The sequence below is a fragment of the Typopeltis vanoorti genome, chromosome 3 (genome assembly GCF_054136105.1).
Source record: "Typopeltis vanoorti isolate ZY-2024b chromosome 3, IOZ_Tvanoo_1.0, whole genome shotgun sequence".
NCBI classification, from domain to species: Eukaryota; Metazoa; Arthropoda; class Arachnida; order Uropygi; family Thelyphonidae; genus Typopeltis; species Typopeltis vanoorti.
This window is the reverse complement of record NC_143551.1, coordinates 63780129-63797976: the sequence shown is the minus strand read 5'-3', so window position 1 is coordinate 63797976 and position 17848 is coordinate 63780129. Positions and strand designations below refer to the sequence as shown.

Below are 17848 nucleotides of genomic sequence, written 5' to 3'. Positions count from 1 at the left end.
CTCTGTTGTTATCTCGCTACTGTTGTTACAATTGTTTTAAATAAAGATAAAGTTCTTGGTGAAGTGAAAAGTGCTTTTCACTCATTCACACAATTTTTTTTTTTTTTTTTTTCATGCAACCAAAGACATATCTAGGTTTCTCTAGCTTTATACATTCACTCTACAACTTTTCCCAGTACTTAATACAAAACCTAGACTCACTTTCTTTTGCTCTCTTCATCTCACTCAACTCTTACTAAAAAATTAGAACCCAATTATGGTCTCTAATTATTTGCCCCAGCTAACACAGTTGTATCTTCCACTCATTCTGTTTATGTATGGTCTGGTCACATCACAAGATTTCATTCCTGGAAAATATGCTTTCATTGCTTGTTTATCCATCTTGTCACTAATTATGAAATCACAAAATATCTATTTTTTTTTCACATGGTATCTATTTTTTTTTCACATGGTTTTCTCATATTCCTCTGTTTTGCTAATCAGCATGTACATATGATGTATTCTAGCACACCATTATTTCCTTTTTCCCATGAACTACTCACATTCACCAATTTCTGCATTCCACTTGCTACATCAAACAAAATTTTGACTTCAAATTCAAAGGATTAGCATGTAGCATAATAATGGATACCTGTTGTTATACTACATACACTTTATCAGTATGTACAGATAAACAATTAGCTATGCACACATATAAAACTAACATTCAGTTTTCTGTCTTCTCAACAACTACAATACATCTTTTTGCAGATGTCAGCAGCACATCTAGTATTATACCATATAGTGCATCTGCAAATTTCACCTGCTATTCCTTTAAAAAAGATAAAATGTATATGTAATAATACTAACATTTTTGCTTTCTTTTTAAGGGCTACGTATTTAGGCATAGGCGCTCATTCTCGCCTTCTTTCACATGCTGTAAAGGAGGTACATTCCTTTGTTAAGAGACTATACTATATTTTTAGGTGAGCATAATAACCTTTTTTATATTTCTTTATATATTTCCTGATTATTTTAATCTATACAATTAGCAGCTAACCGAATGTGTAGCTTTTTATTACAATTAAATTTTACTTGAGCTGTTATTTCTAAATGAGGTTTTTGAAGCTACATTAGACAAGCCAGCTAGGAAAAAAAAGGTCCTTGTTGTAAATCTCAACATGTTAATGTAGGAAATGAATTCCAGGTATATAGAAACATGCCTGGAAAAAAAAAAAAAAAAAAAGGCGGGGGTTAATGGTTGTAGGTGCCTGCTGGATTACAGACTAGTCACCACTTACAAGTATGTGTTAACATAATGATGCACACAAATTCACATGGATAGAAGAGAAAGGACACTTTGTTCTATTGACTATAACATATATACAAGAGAATAACATATATCCAATAAATTTACTGCTTTACCATAGTTGTTAAAATTTAAAAGTCGCTAAATCAGCTCATCAAATCACTTGGTTGCTGAAAAATTCTTTAACAAGCAGAGACAAACAGGTTATTGTTCCTCTTTATTGAGCCTTGATAAGACCCCATCTAGACTACTGTGCCGAGATATGGGCGCCAGGGTTTCTTCTGGATGGGGGGAAGGGGGGAGAAGATCCAGAGACGAGTGACCAAGATGATAGCAGGTCTATAGAATGAACCTTATGAGAACAGGTTTTGAAGATTTATGGATTGCAGAAATTGGTTGATAGGCAGAAAAGGGGTGATATGATTGAAACATTCAAATTACTGAAGGGTTTCTATAAGATTAATTCAGAAGATATTTTTGAGAATAGGACTGGTGGTAGGAGGACTAGGGGCCATACATGGAAGCTGGGCAAGAGTGGGTTAGCAAGGGTATTAAAGCGGTTTTTTACTTGGAGAGTGGTGAATGAGTGGAATAAGCTGCCAGAGTCTGTTGTGGGTGCCATGACTGTAAATGAGTTCAAGGCAAAGTATGATAGATACTGTGTGAATGTCAAATAGTTGTTCTTGACATGATGTTAGGGCCTCTCTCGATGAGTCTATGGACTCCTTGGAGTTGCCCGTAATAATAATATATATATATATATATATATATATATATATATTGATACTGTTTTGGTGTATATGTGTACATTGCTTTACTCTTCAAAGGGTTAAATTTCAGCAGCTTTTACAGGTGAACTGTAACAACCTACTTATACAAATATTATTCAAGAAAATATGAAAGCATTTAAAATCAAGAACCAGACCTTGGAATCTCGGTCCATGATTCTAAACTTGACATTGATTTTGTTCAGCCAGAGGAAGGTGGTGGAGTTATCTGCAAGGATTAAAAAAAACCAGACCCCCCCCCCACATGGACTCAAGAAGTTTCGTGGAAAATAAGAATGCATATTGAAAATTCCTAGTACACATGTTAGCATGTTCTCTGAGAGAATAGAGAGAAAATTGTAAGAGAGCTCAACATTGTCAGTTTCTTGTTATGTATTCTCAAGGTGGGGGGGGGGGATACAGAAGAGAGTTAAGCTATGCACAAAAGTCTTGAGAAGACTTGTATGCTTGTAGTAGATAAATATTAGGAAAGTGGCAATATGTTCTGGAGGCTATAAAAAAAACTTAGAAATTGGGGAAAGAGCACTATGAAAGGAATCAGATCATAAAGGTAACATGAAAATTGAAGATAAAGATATTTTTGGTTGAACTAAATTACTTTGAAAAATTGCTAAATGAAACAAAGGAATGATGGTAGGAAATATTCAAGAGGACTGCAATCAGCAGTCCTCTTGCTGTGATGACTGCAGCAATCCTACATGGCATCTTTCCACAAGCATATGATAGCGATCAATGGGGATTTTGGACCATTCTTCCTTAAGACAGGTAATGAGGTCCTGGATTGTTGTGGGGTGGACTATCCTTGACCTAACCTGATACTCCAGTTCATCCCACAGACGTTCAATAGGTTTGAGATCGGGGCTCTGTGGAGGTCAGTCAAACATGGTGACATTCATGTCCACAAACCATGCTGTTACAGTAGGAGCCTTATGACACAGTAGAAAACATCTTGCTGAAAGAGACTATAGTCAGTTCTGTAGAAATGCCACAAAGTAGGAAGCATTGCATTACCAAGAAAACTCAGATATCTCTCAGATTTAATATTTGTGGCACTACAAACAGATGTTTGAAGCCAAACTAGTAAAAAAACAGGACCATACCATTACCCTGCCACCTCGAATTTCATAGTTGGGGGTTACCCACTCTGGTAAGAGATGCTCATTGGGTATCTGCCACACTCACAGCTGTCCATCTGCTTGATAGAAGTTGTAGTGTGATTTGTCACTCCATAACACAGCTTTCCAAGCTTCCATGGCCAACTGTACATGTTCTTTGCACTACCGAAGAGACTCTGCATGTTTGGGTAATGTGAGGCTTGCATATTGCAGTTCTACCATGGAAACCCATGTTGTGATCCTCGGTTGTGAATGTTTTTGTGCAGATTCATGTTCCAGTCAATGTACTTAACTCCTCATTCAGTGTGTTAGCTGACAAATGGTGGCTTTTACATATTATCCTTCTTAGCACTCTATGGTTATGTTTAGAGAGTGTTGTGGATCATCCACTGTAGATAGTACTTGTAGTTGATTTCCTGCACTTCCTTCTAAGTATGGTTTCACTGATTGTTGACTGATATTGCCCAATTTGTCAACAATTTGCTGAACAGGTAGGCCTGCAACATGACATCCTGTCACAATGCCTCTTTCAAACTCTGTCAGTTCTCTTCTCTCAGCTATTTCACCTGGTCACAGTTGCACAGTTGGAAAGAAGTCAACAGATGTCCCATGGGCAAGGTGCATCATGCGTCCATTGACTTCTTTCCAAGCAGTGTATACATGAAGTAGAAAAAGCCATCAAAAACCTGAATGTGTTTGCAGCCATAGTAAATATTTGACCAGTAATGCTCAAATATGGAGCTATAAAAGTTTTATAGTGGCTGCACTGTGCATAATTCAGAAGATTAAATTCCACATGACTAAAGTAGAGCTCTCATGGTATCATCTGTACAAAGGGAAATAAAACTGAACATGAGAATTACAGAGGAATATCTCCTTACTGAGTGTTCCACATAAGATTTATGCAAGCATATATGAGAAGAGGCTTAAAAAATTGTAGAAGGGCAAGTTAGAGAAGAACAAGCTGAGTTCAAATCAAATGGAGTTGGCCTAGATGAGATTTTCATCATTCAAAAAATAGTCAAGAAATCAAATGATTATAACACTAAAGTTATATGAGGAAAATAGAATGTTATACAGAGTAATGTATGGTCTGTATTTAAGTTGTAAGTCAGTAGTTAGAATTGAAGTATAGAAAGCGGTTTGATGTAAAATCAAACGTAAGAAAAGTTTGCACTCTCTCACCACTCTGTATTGATCAAATTATGAAAAGTGACATTAAACCTAATATTAGAATCAAAGATATGAGACATAGCACTTTGCTTTCTGCTGATGTACTACAAAACAAATCTCTTCAGAATTCTTTAACTACGCTGAATAACAGTTGTAACTCTACATCAGCAGAGATCAAGATCGGCACCATCAACATAAGAAGCATCAATGGAAAAGAAATGGAACTAGCAGAAGAATTGTATAAATAAAAGATCGACATAAATAGGTGATACAAAATCAGGTGAGATCTTTCTAAGTAATAAATACAAGATGTTATATTCAGGAAATAACAATCAGGGAGAACAAGGAGTAGCTATAATATTAAACACTAAACATGAGGATGATCTTCTTAAATGGCAGGCAGTATCGAGTAGAGTGATGTGGTAATATCTAATATTAAAATGAGGAACTGGACAATGAGACTTATTTGTGCTTATGGTCCCACAAAAGGTTCTAATAAGGAAAAAGTGGAGGAATTTTTTGAGACATTAGCTGACACAACACAAAAAAAAAGTTGGTCCTTGTTGGAGATTTAAACAGCAGAGTAGGAAATGATTACCAGACATATAAAAATGGTTTGTTTAAATTTGGAGAAAAGAGCAAAGCTAATAATAATAAGCTCCTGATAGACTTCTGCTCAGTACATGGACTAGTTATTACTAACATCCTCCAAAATAAAAATGTGCACAAATTCACATGGAGAGAAGATGCAAGAAATAAAAGTCTCATTGACTATGTTATTGTCGACAGTGATATTTTCCCACTAGTTCAGGACACAAGGGTATACTCCTTTATCCAAGTGTAAGGAAACAAGTTTTCACCTCAACTATTTTCAGGACTAGAGCAACTCGTATAAAGAAGCTAACGACTCAACATTACTTGCCTTAGTATGCAAGGATAGAAAAATCAAAACTCCATGGTGGACTGAGGAAGTTAGAGGCAGTGAAGGAAAAGAAGAAAGCATATTGAAAGTTCCTGGCAAGCAAGTCACCTTGTGCTCTTAGGGAATACAGAGAAAAATATAAGAAAGCAAAGCATCGGGTAAAATTAGCTAAACAAAAGTCAAGGGAAGACTTTGGTAAGAGCATCGAAAATAAATGTCAGTAAGGTAGTAAAATATTCTGGAGGCTATTGAAAAAGCTCAGAAATGGAGGAAAGAGTACTGTAGAAGGAATCAAAGATGACAAAGGGGCATGAAAACCATGGATAAATATATTCTTGGTTGTATGGAGTACTTACTTTGAAAGATTGCTAAATGAAACGAGCAGTAACAGCATGGTGGTAGAAAGCACTCAACAGGAATGCTATCTGGAATATACAGCAATCCTTCGATTAGTGCGTCATTTTTTTTTCGATACCCAGATTTGATTAGTGCACCTATATACATCTTAAAAATAAATGTTACAGATTTTAAAAATTTTCTATCTATACATTTTTTATGAAATGATGGTACAACATGACAAAATTTCATGCCGGCTGGGGCGTCGCCCGGTTAAACAAGGCCCCCGTTGTTTTCGCCAGGGAACCAGGGCGAACAGCGAAAAGTCAGCTACTGGAACAAATCTGAAAACAAACCCCAACTCAACATCACCAGAGTTAAAGATCGGTACTATCAACGTAAGAAGCCTGAATGGCAAAGAAATGGAACTAGCTGAGTAATTAGATAAGTACCAGATCGACATAATAGGGGTGACTGAAACAAAAAAGACCAAAACTGGTGAGATCTTTCTGAGCAATAAATACAAAATGTTATATTCAGGCAATGACAATCAAGGAAAAGAAGGAGTAGCCATGGTATTCAACACAAAATACGAGGCTAATCTTCTTGAATGGCAGTCAGTCTCAAGTAGAGTAATGTGGGCAAATATGAGAATGGGGAACTGGACAATGAGACTTATTTGTGCCTATGGTCCCACAGAAGGCTCTACTAAGGTAGAAGTGGAGGAATTTTTTGAGGCTTTAGAAAAAGCAACTGACACAATGAAAAAGGAAAAGTTGGTCCTTGTTGGGGATCTAAATAGTAGAGTAGGAAATGATTGTGAGACATACAAAAATATTTTGGGAAAATTTGGAGAAAAGAGCAAAGCTAATAATAATGGCAAATATCTGTTGGATTTCTGCTCAGGACATGGACTGGTTATTACTAACACCATGTTCCAACATAAAAATGTGCACAAATTCACATGGAGAGAAGAGGCTAGGAATAAGAAAAGTCTTATTGACTATGTTATTGTTGATAGTGATGTATTCTCCCTGGTGCAGGACACCAGAGTGTACAGAGGATTTGAAATTGGAAGTGATCACTATTTAGTCTTGAGCAGGATAAAATTGAATTTCATATTGAAAAGAATGACATGTAAGAAAGTTTTAAAGCGAATAAAAGTTGAGCAGCTCTGAGATGTGAACTGTAGACTAAAATACAGAAATATTATTGAAAAGAAAATGAAAGAGTTTGAGAACAGGAATCAAACCTTGGAGATTCAGTGGCAAACTCTGAAGGAAACATTGATTGATTCTGCCAGAGAGGCATGTGGTGAGGTTGTGTGCAAGGATAAAAAAATCAGAACTCCCTGGTGGACACAGGAAGTTAAAGAGGCAGTGAAGGAAAAGAAGGAAGCATATCAAAAGTTCCTGGCAAATAAGTCAGCTTTTACTCTTACAGAATACAGAGACAAATGTAAGAAAGCTAAACAGTGTGTAAAACTAGCTAAACAAAAGTCATGGGAGGACTTTGGCAAGAATATAGAAAATAAATATCAAGAAGGTGGCAAAATATTCTGGAGGTTGTTGAAGAAGCTTAGGAATGGAGGAAAGAGTGCTGTAAAAGGTATTAGAGATGATAAAGATGAAATGAAAACAGGAGAAAAAGATATCCTTGAAGTATGGAGTAATTACTTTGAAAAACTGCTAAATGAAACAAGCAGTGATGACAGCACAGTGATAAAAAACATTGACCAGGCATGCAGTCAGGAATACATATCCATACTTGAAGTAGAAAAGTCCATCAAAGGCTTGAAATGTGGAAAGGCAGCAGGAGTAGATGATATTCGACCAGAAATGCTGAAGTATGGTGGTATAAGAGTCTTACAGTGGCTGCACTGCATAGTTCAGAAAGCCTGGACAGAGGGACGAATTCCCAATGATTGGAGTAGAGCTCTCATAGTACCCATATATAAAAAGGGAAATAAAACTGAATGTGAGAATTACAGAGGTATTTCCCTACTGAGTGTTCCTGGCAAGATCTATGCAAGTATACTTGAGAAACGGTTGAGAAGAATTGTAGAAGAAAAGCTTGGTGAAGAACAAGCTGGATTCAGGCCAAATAGAGGCTGTCAGGATCAGATCTTCACTTTATGACAAATAGTCGAGAAAGCATGGGAATATAACAAAGATCTGTATTTAAGTTTTGTCGATTTGGAAAAGGCATATGACAAGGTGCCAAGAGAGAAACTATTCAATACGCTGCAGTTATATGGTGTCAATGGGGCATTATATCAAGCAATACTTAGTCTTTATTTGAGTTGTGAGTCAGCAGTTAGAATTGAAGGAAGTACAGGAAGATGGTTTAATGTTAAATCTGGTGTGAGACAAGGATGTACATTATCCCCTCTGTTATTCATTATCTATATGGATCACATTATGAAGGAATGTGGTATTAAACCTGATATCAAAATTGGAGATGTTAATGTCAGCTCTTTGCTTTATGCGGATGATGTTATACTTCTAAATAAATCCGCTACAAGTCTGCAAGATTCTCTGACTAAATTGAATAGCTGTTGTAATAGATATGGTATGAAGGTCAGCAATAAAAAGACAAAGACAATGAAAATAGGCAGAATCATTGAAAATGTCAACTGTGTTGTGAATGGAGAACCTGTGGAACAAGTAAAACATTTCAGCTACTTAGGCACAATTTTTACTGAAGATGGTAAACTAAATATAGAAATAGACAACAGAATCAGCAAAGCTGGTATGGTGGGAAGTCAATTGAATAAATTCATATGGAATAAGAAAGAAATTAGTCGGAACACTAAATTAGCTGTATACAAGACTGTGTTCAAACCAATTTTAACTTATGGATCTGAGAGCTGGGTCAGAAGTAAAACACTTGACCAAAGACTAGAGACCGCAGATATGAGAGTCCTGAGAAAGATTAGAGGCGTGAACAGATGGCATCAATGGCAATATCATATTAAAAATGAGGATATTAGGAAAGAACTTGACATTGTCAGCATCCAGGAATGCATTAGCAGAGCTAATCTCAGATGGTATGGTAACTTAAATAGAATGGGAGAGGAAAGATTAGCAAAACAAGTGTTCTTTGCCAGGTTGGCAGGAAAACGACCCAGAGGAAGACCAAGATATAGGTGGATTGATACGGTACAAAGTGCCTTAGACGATAGAAATATAAGATCTGATAATGTTGGAGTCTTGACAAGTAACAGACTGATTTGGAGGAAAATTGTAGATAGGAAGTTAGTAATGATAATTTTTTCATGTAGTACTGTCATATCCTGTACACCCCTTGAGGGTACATGGCAGGAATTTGATGATGATGATGATGATGATGACATTTTTTATGGCTAACTATTTTAAAAAATCACTCACTAGGATGAAATAATTTAGTTACCGATTTGAAACATTTTACAAAATTATTTTTTAATGGCATACTACACTATTTCCATGTACACTATGTTCCAAATTTACCAAAATTTATGTCGTCTGCTTTACATAGCATTTTGCTGATCATATCTCGTGCAATTGCTTTCCTTACTTTTTTATTTTAAATTATTTTCCTAACTTTTAATCATGAGCAAAAAATAGAAGTGTGAAAATGATTCGAAAAGTAATCTCATTGGAAGAAAAACTTGGAATAAATTGGGTGAATCAACTGCTGAATACAAAAAGAAAGGTAAGGCTGCTTCAAGTTCATAATGCATGCACTCGAAATCAAAGTATTATAATGATTGAATTACAGAGACATCTTTTTAGTGAATCGAAGATTGTAACCAAAAATGGATCCCACTAAACACTGGCCTTATTAAATCAAAAGCATTGTCTCTTTGTAACCTGGAAAGAAAGGGCTATCAATGATGGAAAAGAAGAAGAATTCCACGTTAGTGCTGGGTGATTTGAGCTTTTCAAAAAGAGAAATAGCCTACATAATGTTCTAATCACAGGCGAAGCTGCAAGTGCAGATAAGGAGATATCCAGAGATTTTGAAGAAAATTGTGTAAGAAGAGGACTATTGTGATCAACAAATATTTAATGTCGATGAAACTGGCCTTTTTTTGGAAGCGAATGCTTTCCAAGACTTTTCTAGCCAAATCAGAGAAATCTCAGCCTGGTTATAAAGTTGCAAAGTTGAATGAAATTACTGCTATCAATATGCGAGCCGTTTGGAAGCATATTCCTCCACATTGTGCAAATGATTTTAGAGACTTTTCAAATGAACCTAGATTAATTAAATCTCATTCTGAGAAGTTGAGTGATTCTGACCTGCTAAATTTAGATGCACAGTGGGAAGATCATGAAGAATATGAAGAAAATTTAATCACTGACAAGTCCAAAGAGGTTTTCTTTTCAAATAGTTTCACAGAAACTATTTGAAAATATTTTTCATACAATCGAAGATTTTAAGCAGCAATGCTTAGAGACTGACCCTGGTGAAGAGAGAACCAGTAAAATTTGCAGAAGAGGCAATAGGGCCATACCGTCAGTTGTATGAAAAAAAGAAATAGAACCTGCCAAACTACGTTAGCTCAATTCCCTGTTAAGAAGCAGAATGATAAATTTATATTCTGAATATGTTTTATTGTCTTTCAGCTTCATGGTTTTCCTTTAACTAGGCCCTGAGACGTACCCTAATTCTTTTATAAAAAAAAAATTAAGGATCAAAAAAGAAATCTGAAGAATGAATTATACATTTTCCCTTAGGTTACTATATTCGATTAGTGCGTTTTTGATTAATGCGCCTGTTTTGAAGAGCGCATTAATCGAGGGATTGCTGTATATGTAGTTGAAGTAGAAAAAAGCTATCACAAACTTGAAATGTGGGAAAGCGACTGGAGTAGATGATATTCAACCAGAAATGCTAAAATATGGAGGTATAAAAGTTTTACAGTGACTACATTGCATAATTCAGAAAGCCTGTCAGAGGGTCGAATTCCAGATGATTGGAGTAAAGTGTTCGTAGGATCCATCTATAAAAAAGGAAATAAAGCCGAATGTGAGAATTACAGTGGAAATTTTTAATGAGTGTTGCCAGTAAGATATATGTAAGTATTCTTGAGAAATGGCTAAGAAAAATTGTGAAGGATAAGCTTGGAGAAGAACAAGCTATGTTGTCAGGATCAGATTTTCAGTTTAAGACAAATAGTTCAGAAATCATGGATATATAACACAAATACTGTATTTAAGTTTTGTAGGTCTGGAAAGCGCATATAACAAGTGCCAAGAAGAAAGCTGTTCAAAACGCTCTAGTTATGTGGTATGAATGGAACATTATATCAAGCAATGCATAGTCTCTATTTGAGTTGTAAATCAGCAATTAGAATTGAAGGAGGTACAGGAAGATGATTTGATGTTAAGTCAAGTGTGCAATAAGAATATACATTATCTCCACTGTTATTCATCATATACAGTATATGGATCACATTATGAAGGAAAGCAGTATTAGACCTGATATCAAAATTGGAAGTATTAATCTCAGATCTTTATTTTTGCAGATGATGTTATACTCCTAAGTAAATCCAGGACAAGTCTGCAGAATTCCCTGACCAAATTGAATAACTGCTGTAATAAATTGGGTATGGCAATCAGCATTGAAAAAACAGATAGTTAAAATAAACAGAAACATTGAAAACATCAACTCTCAAGAGGGGGGGGGGGGATCCGAAAGTGAACTACAGGAATTAATATAAAATTTTAAAAGGTGCTACTGTTAATTTAAGAGATTTTTTTTCTAACTGTTATTAAATTTCACTGCTGTACTGGACATATTATTTTTGATTTTATGATAAGTACATGTATGTCAAAACTCTTCATTTTGTGTGTGGGGTGGGGTGGGGGGAGAGAAGTGATATAGTTATTCGCTTTCACGTGATGGAGATTTTTTTCCCAATACCCAAAATGATTAAAAAAAAAATTTATTTATTTAAAAAAATCTTTTGCGGTTGATATTCCACGATAATAAACTGAACTTTCAAAGTGATGGTATCTGTGTACTTAGTGGACCCTATGAAACCCAGAAAAATCGACAATCTGGTAATACACAGGACAACTTGATTGAGTTTTATAGTAATTAGTTAGGCACACGTGCCAGCCCTTGATACCTTATAATGACTGACAATTACAAGCCGAAAAACAATCCTCCCCACCCCCCAAAAAAAAAAAAAAAAAAATTCCTGTATTTGTAAATTTTTACACTTATTCTATACTCGTGAGTGATTGAGAAGATCATAATTTTCTTTGGAATTCAAATGCCTATTAATCAAAAATGTTCAGAAAAAGTAATTTAATTGTTTATTTGTTTACTCACACAGAATATGACTTAAAAATATGTTAATCTTGAATAACTGGAGAGCATTGGAAATCAAATATAAATGTTAAATTATAAAGTGTTAAAAAAATGATAAAAGTTAAATGCTTACAGTTCATGTGCTATAAGTTATTCGTTTTGTGTTTCATTTTAATTTATTTTTTTATTTTAAATGTACATTAAGAAAGAACAGAAGGATAGAAACTAAGTTTCACATAAAATCCCCATATGCAGAATGAAGTAATATTTACAACAGTTCATGGTTTTCATATATTAGAAATTAACACAAATAATTATAAATAGATATAAATTAGCTATTGTTATTAGTTGAACATTTAATCTTGAACTCAGTTTTATTGTCATGTATATTGCATATCATTAATATTTAATGAACACCACAGAATTTATAGAACAAATATTAATAGAGAAAACAAATTACTGATTCATGCAATAATTTCTTACTATACACAAAACAAAAGAACATTCGACAAATGATGTTGAAGATAGGATCTCTTCTCACCTGATGAAATCAGAAAGAAAAATAATTCAAAATTTTAGTTAAATAATAAACATTATGTGACTATATATTTTTGAAATGTAATACAAACAAAAAGAAATGTGGGTACGTACTGACTAATTGTAAATTATATTCATAAACAACTGAATATGGATTTTTTACCCCTCCCCTCCACCTGAAGACCTTAATTATTATTATTATTATTACAGGTATCTCGATGGAGTCAGTAGACTCATCGTGGGAGACCCAAATTATCAAAACAGTATCTATCATACCTCTTCTTGAATCCATTTACATACGAAGAACTCACAACTGAGTCAGGCAATGCATTCCATTCATTCACCACCCTCCAGGTGAAAAGGTTTGGAGGGGATATTGCAAAATTTGTAAAATAACTCAAAGAATTATTTGGATATTGAAGAACACATTAATGAGATCGAAAATTTATTATCCATCTTTATAAGTCTATGTCCACATCTTGACAATTGTGGACATTGACTTATAAAGAAATTTTTCAATATATGATAAGGAGAGAGAGAGAGAGCTAGAGGTCATCAGAAGTTGTCTAAGAATGTGGCTAGTAAGGATTTAAGGATTCAATTTCTTGCTTGGAGAGTAGTGACTGACTGGAATGGATTGCCAAAGCTATTTTGTGAGTGTACTGATATCAAAGCTTTTTTTTTTTTTTTTAATTCAGTCCTGATGCTTTAAAATTACTATTTCTTCCCATAAGTCAATTGAATCCAATCACAAAGGAGTTCTAACTAATTAATAGCATCTATCATAATGAAGTTGATTCAAAAATTTATACTACTACTCAGTAACATATTCTCGTCCTTAACTATACAGATGCTTTATTATGCATCCTCTGGATGCTGTACATAGAGTAATTCAGTTCATCGTTGATCTTGCCTCACAGACTCACTCCAGTCTATCTCGGAGATGCACTGTTTCAGCTCTGTCTCTTCTACAGGTACCTCTATGAGCACTGCTTCAGTAAACTGGCAAAAATCATTCCTCCTCTTTCTGTTGGATTGTTAAAACAAGAGCATAGCTGCTCACCATCCATTTTCAGTACCACTACAAACACATTAAACATGATTCTCTGCTTCCTCATTTATTCCACCTACTTCTGTCCTCTGGGATAGTCTTCTCATATGTTTCTCAACAACTAAACCTCCTCAAGAAAAATATCAGTAGATTTCTTCATTTTCAAATCTTACCTGCACCCCCACACTCAATACCGAATGCGTTAACAAGCTCTTGTACTTCTCATATGCAGGATAAAAACTCATCTCAAAAACTCAAGTCAGATAGATGAGTCTAGAACCCATCCACTTGTCATACCTTTCAGTGCATAAGATTCTCAAGTCTCCTCTAGCACCACATCTCAAAAGAAGCTATTCTTTTCCTGGTAGACTTCTTTAGGTTCCATAACTTAGCATCCATAACTAATGTTGTAGTTTATGGAATAAAAACTACATGGAACTGGAATGAAAATAAATACCTAAATTAAATATTTACACATGGTTTTGCCATCTCAAGTTAACATTATCAAAGGCATTTTAAAGACATACTCAGCAAAGACTGGGAATGAAATGACTGTCCTTAAAAACAATGACAGTCACATGTATGGAGGACATTGATGGTCCTCTGCACAATAACCTTCTGTGATTATTGTAGATGGTAGGATAAGGTGGTGTGCAAAAATTTGTGTAGGGTTACATCATCACATACCATGTTCTACAGAACCCAGTGAACTGAGCAGAACTAATAGAACACAGTTTTGGTGCACTTTCCTATCCACCCAATAGCAGTAATCACAGAGCATCACTGTTGCCCTTCCTATGTGACTGTTCCTGTTCTCGGGGTCATTTCATTACCAGTTTCTTCTGAGCATATCTTTAAATTGGCTTTAGTAATGCTAGTGTAAGCTGGTATTATTAAATTTTTTATTCCAGCTCCACATAGTTTTTTATTCCAGAAACTTCAACATACTCAAACAGGAAAACATACTATTATTATTATTATTTATACAGGTACTCCATGCAGTCAAAAGACTCATCACAGGAGACCCACACCATCCATTAACACAATACCTATCATAAATCTCCTTAAATTTATTGACTGTTAGTACACTCACAACCACCTCTGGCAATTCATTCCACTCATTCACCACTTTCCAAATGAAGAACCTAGTCTGCACACCCTTACTAACCACACTATTAGACAACTTCCAAAAGTGATCACTTGTTTTTTCCCCTACTCCCAATGTATTGAAAATTTTCTTTTGTATTAGTCTTATAAAATTCCTCTGGTAACTTATAAGTTTCTATCATATCCCCTCCCCTCTCCTCTGCCTGTCAGCTAAACTCTGCAACCCACAGACCTTCAATCTCTCCTCTACTAGGATTACTACTTAAAAAGTAGTGGTCCTAGTACAGAGTCCTGGGGCACTCCATTAGTCACCCACATTCCACAGACCTGTCATGAGCTTGGTTACTCTTCTCTGAATCCTCTCCACCACCTCCTGGTCCCCTAGAAACACAGGGTGACCAAATTTATGCACAGTAGTCAACATGTGGCTGAATCATAGCCTATAAAGAGAGATAATAACCTCCCTATTTTACTTCTCAATGTATTCTTCAACATCCAAGTAATTCTCTGAACTATTTTTTTAACCCTTGCAATATATATATATAGTAGTGCAAATAGTGCAAGTCTGGGTGACCTGCACGTAGTGCAACTCGTGGCAAAGGTGGAATAAGATCTGATCACTATTCTTAATATTTACCCTTAATGCAAAGCACATCTCCTTGAGGAGATGTATGATGCTATGCATTAAAGGCAAGGGGCCACTACCCTGACCGGTTTTTTCGACCTTTATTGAGGTCTCATCAGTGGAAGCAAGGCTTAGATATACCAATAAATATTTTACCAAAACAAGGTACCATAAGGTGCTTTGATCTTATTAAATAAAAATCTCAGGATGAGAGATAGATGTAGAAAGTTTTTTACCTTGGGTATAATATATTATTATTCCCAAGGTAAAAAACTTTCTATATATATATATATATATATATCTCCTCTGAATTTTAAATCTCTATCCACCATCACCTAGAGATCCATAACCTCATCCATTTCTTGTAATCTAGTACCATCAATATGATAACAAGTATGTAATCTTTTCATCCCAAAGTGCATTACCTTACACTTTGCAACATTAAATTTATTGTTTCACCCTTTTCAAGATAATTAATAAACAAAATGCCTTTAGCATCCCAAAATACTGATACCATGACCTTTCTTGTTGCTGCTGATCTGTATTTCTTTGGTGCTGAACAACTGGCTTCTGTCCACTGTTTTGACTGCTGTTTGGATTCTGGTGTGTAATGGTGAATCCAAGTCTCATCCATAGTGATAATTTAACTTACAAAATCAGTTTTATTCTTGTTAAAATGCTCCAAGCACTGTTCAGAGATTTTGATGCAAGTTCGTTTTTGATCTGCTGTGAGCAAGCACGGCATCCATCTTTCGCAAAGCTTTTTCATTTGCAATTGTTCATGCAAAATGATATCCTACATGTTCTTTTGAAATGCCTATAGTCTCAGCAAATTCATGCACTTTGACTCGCCGGTCATCCAATACCATATCGTGCACTTGATCAATGATTTCTGGTGTTGTTACACTTTTTGGACGTCCTTCACGTGGATCATCTTCAAGGCTGGTACGGCCACATTTAAACTCGGCAGCCCATTTCTTAATTGTTGAAAACGAAGGAGAAGAGTGCCCATAAACTTTTATGAACTTCGAATTAATTTCTTTTGGTGTTAAACTGTTAAACCTTCTTTTACAAAGAATTTTATAACCGCACGATACTCAATTTTATCCATTTCAAGGGAACGACACTTTTGCTTCAGACAGCTGTATAAAATAAACTACTTGATAGAATGATTTGCAACTTAGAAAAAAAAAATTGCTGATAGTGTTACCATCTTTGGTCGAGGCCAAGAACATTTCAGACCACCCTCGTAAATTAATACACATTTTAACCACCAGTAAATATTGAGACATTACAGTGAACACCAAAGATACCCTATTAAGTATCTTATCACTTAGGCAATTATATATTTACAGGGTACTTCTCTTTCTAAAGTCTGATAATCAGTAAGTAAGCATTAGAAAAAATTATTGCTAAAATAAAGAGCCAAAAGACTTCCGTATGGCAATGCAGAATTACATAAGCAAAGTGCTTATTAGATCCAGCATTATTTCAAAGCTGAATACAGAAATTATGAAAGTTTTGTATGGTAAGTTGACCAGATAGCTTACAGGAATGCACTCCTCAGCATTCACATGTTGCTTTACTGTAATCACTGAACTGTAATTCAGTTCAGCGATGCATATTGCTGAAGCCATTTGGCTCTTTATTTTAGTAATTACTTTTATGCACTGACTAAGAGTTCGCTTACAAAAAATATATTTCTCTGGCATTTCAAATTCCTTAGTACTAAACGAGAGTTTTTGCACTCTTGAGGGTTTCTGCCTGGTCTCTGAAGAGAACCAACCAGTTTGAAACAGCTGTCAGGCCAGTGAAACCTTATCAAAATGGACCAATAAAAGGCAAATATATAAATGCTTGGGCAGCACCTATGTCTTTTATGCAGTCCACACTAAGGCAACTCGTGAATGCCGAGGAGTGTATTCCCATAAGCTCTCTGGTCAACTTACCTTACGAAACTTTCATAGTTTCTACATTCGACTTTGAAATAATGCTGGATCTAATATTTACTTTGCTTATGTAATTAGAAAAGATACTTACCTCTTCAGAAAACTAGGCTTAGCACAAAAAAGAAATAGTACACAAACACTATATATTTGACTCCTGAAATCTTTAATAGCTTACCTCTTAATATGAAATGAGACATGAACACATACAGAAAGCTAATTAGAGAGTACTTAAATGTTTATAAGAATATTGAAAATTTCTTTAGAATAAGAGTATAAAATAAGAAATTAACCAATGCAAAATAATCAATTAGTGTTTTTATTTGGTGTGTATATATGTTTGTCTTTTATCCCCTATACATATATTGTTCCTGCCAATATTTTTGTGCACTGTTTGTTCCTTCCTTCCTTTCTTACTTGTTACAATTTATATTGCTCATGCTGATCACCTTTTTTGTTAATATTCCTTCCATAGTGCTTTTTGTTGCAGCTGCTTTATATTGCTATTCATCCACTTGATTCCCACTCAGTTTATCCTCCTGCCCCTGGGTATGCTGTCTGATAGTGCCTTGCCCAAATAATCCCTGACCACCATGCACTAATGATGTTCGTGCCATGTAGATTCTTATGCCATGGCACTGCCCCAAGTTGTTTCCTAAG

General features: G+C 35.2%; 1 protein-coding gene across 4 annotated transcripts in view; it reads left to right on the top strand.

The window, feature by feature from the left end:
• Als2 (Amyotrophic lateral sclerosis 2) overlaps positions 1-17848 on the top strand; it is a 550533-nt gene that overhangs the window by 424903 nt on the left and 107782 nt on the right. For all 4 annotated transcript variants that reach the window (XM_090415655.1, XM_090415656.1, XM_090415654.1 and 1 more), the window contains exon 21: positions 870-965. In XM_090415655.1, the coding sequence (XP_090271781.1) occupies positions 870-965 (96 nt within the window). The remainder of the gene's footprint in view (positions 1-869; positions 966-17848) is intronic.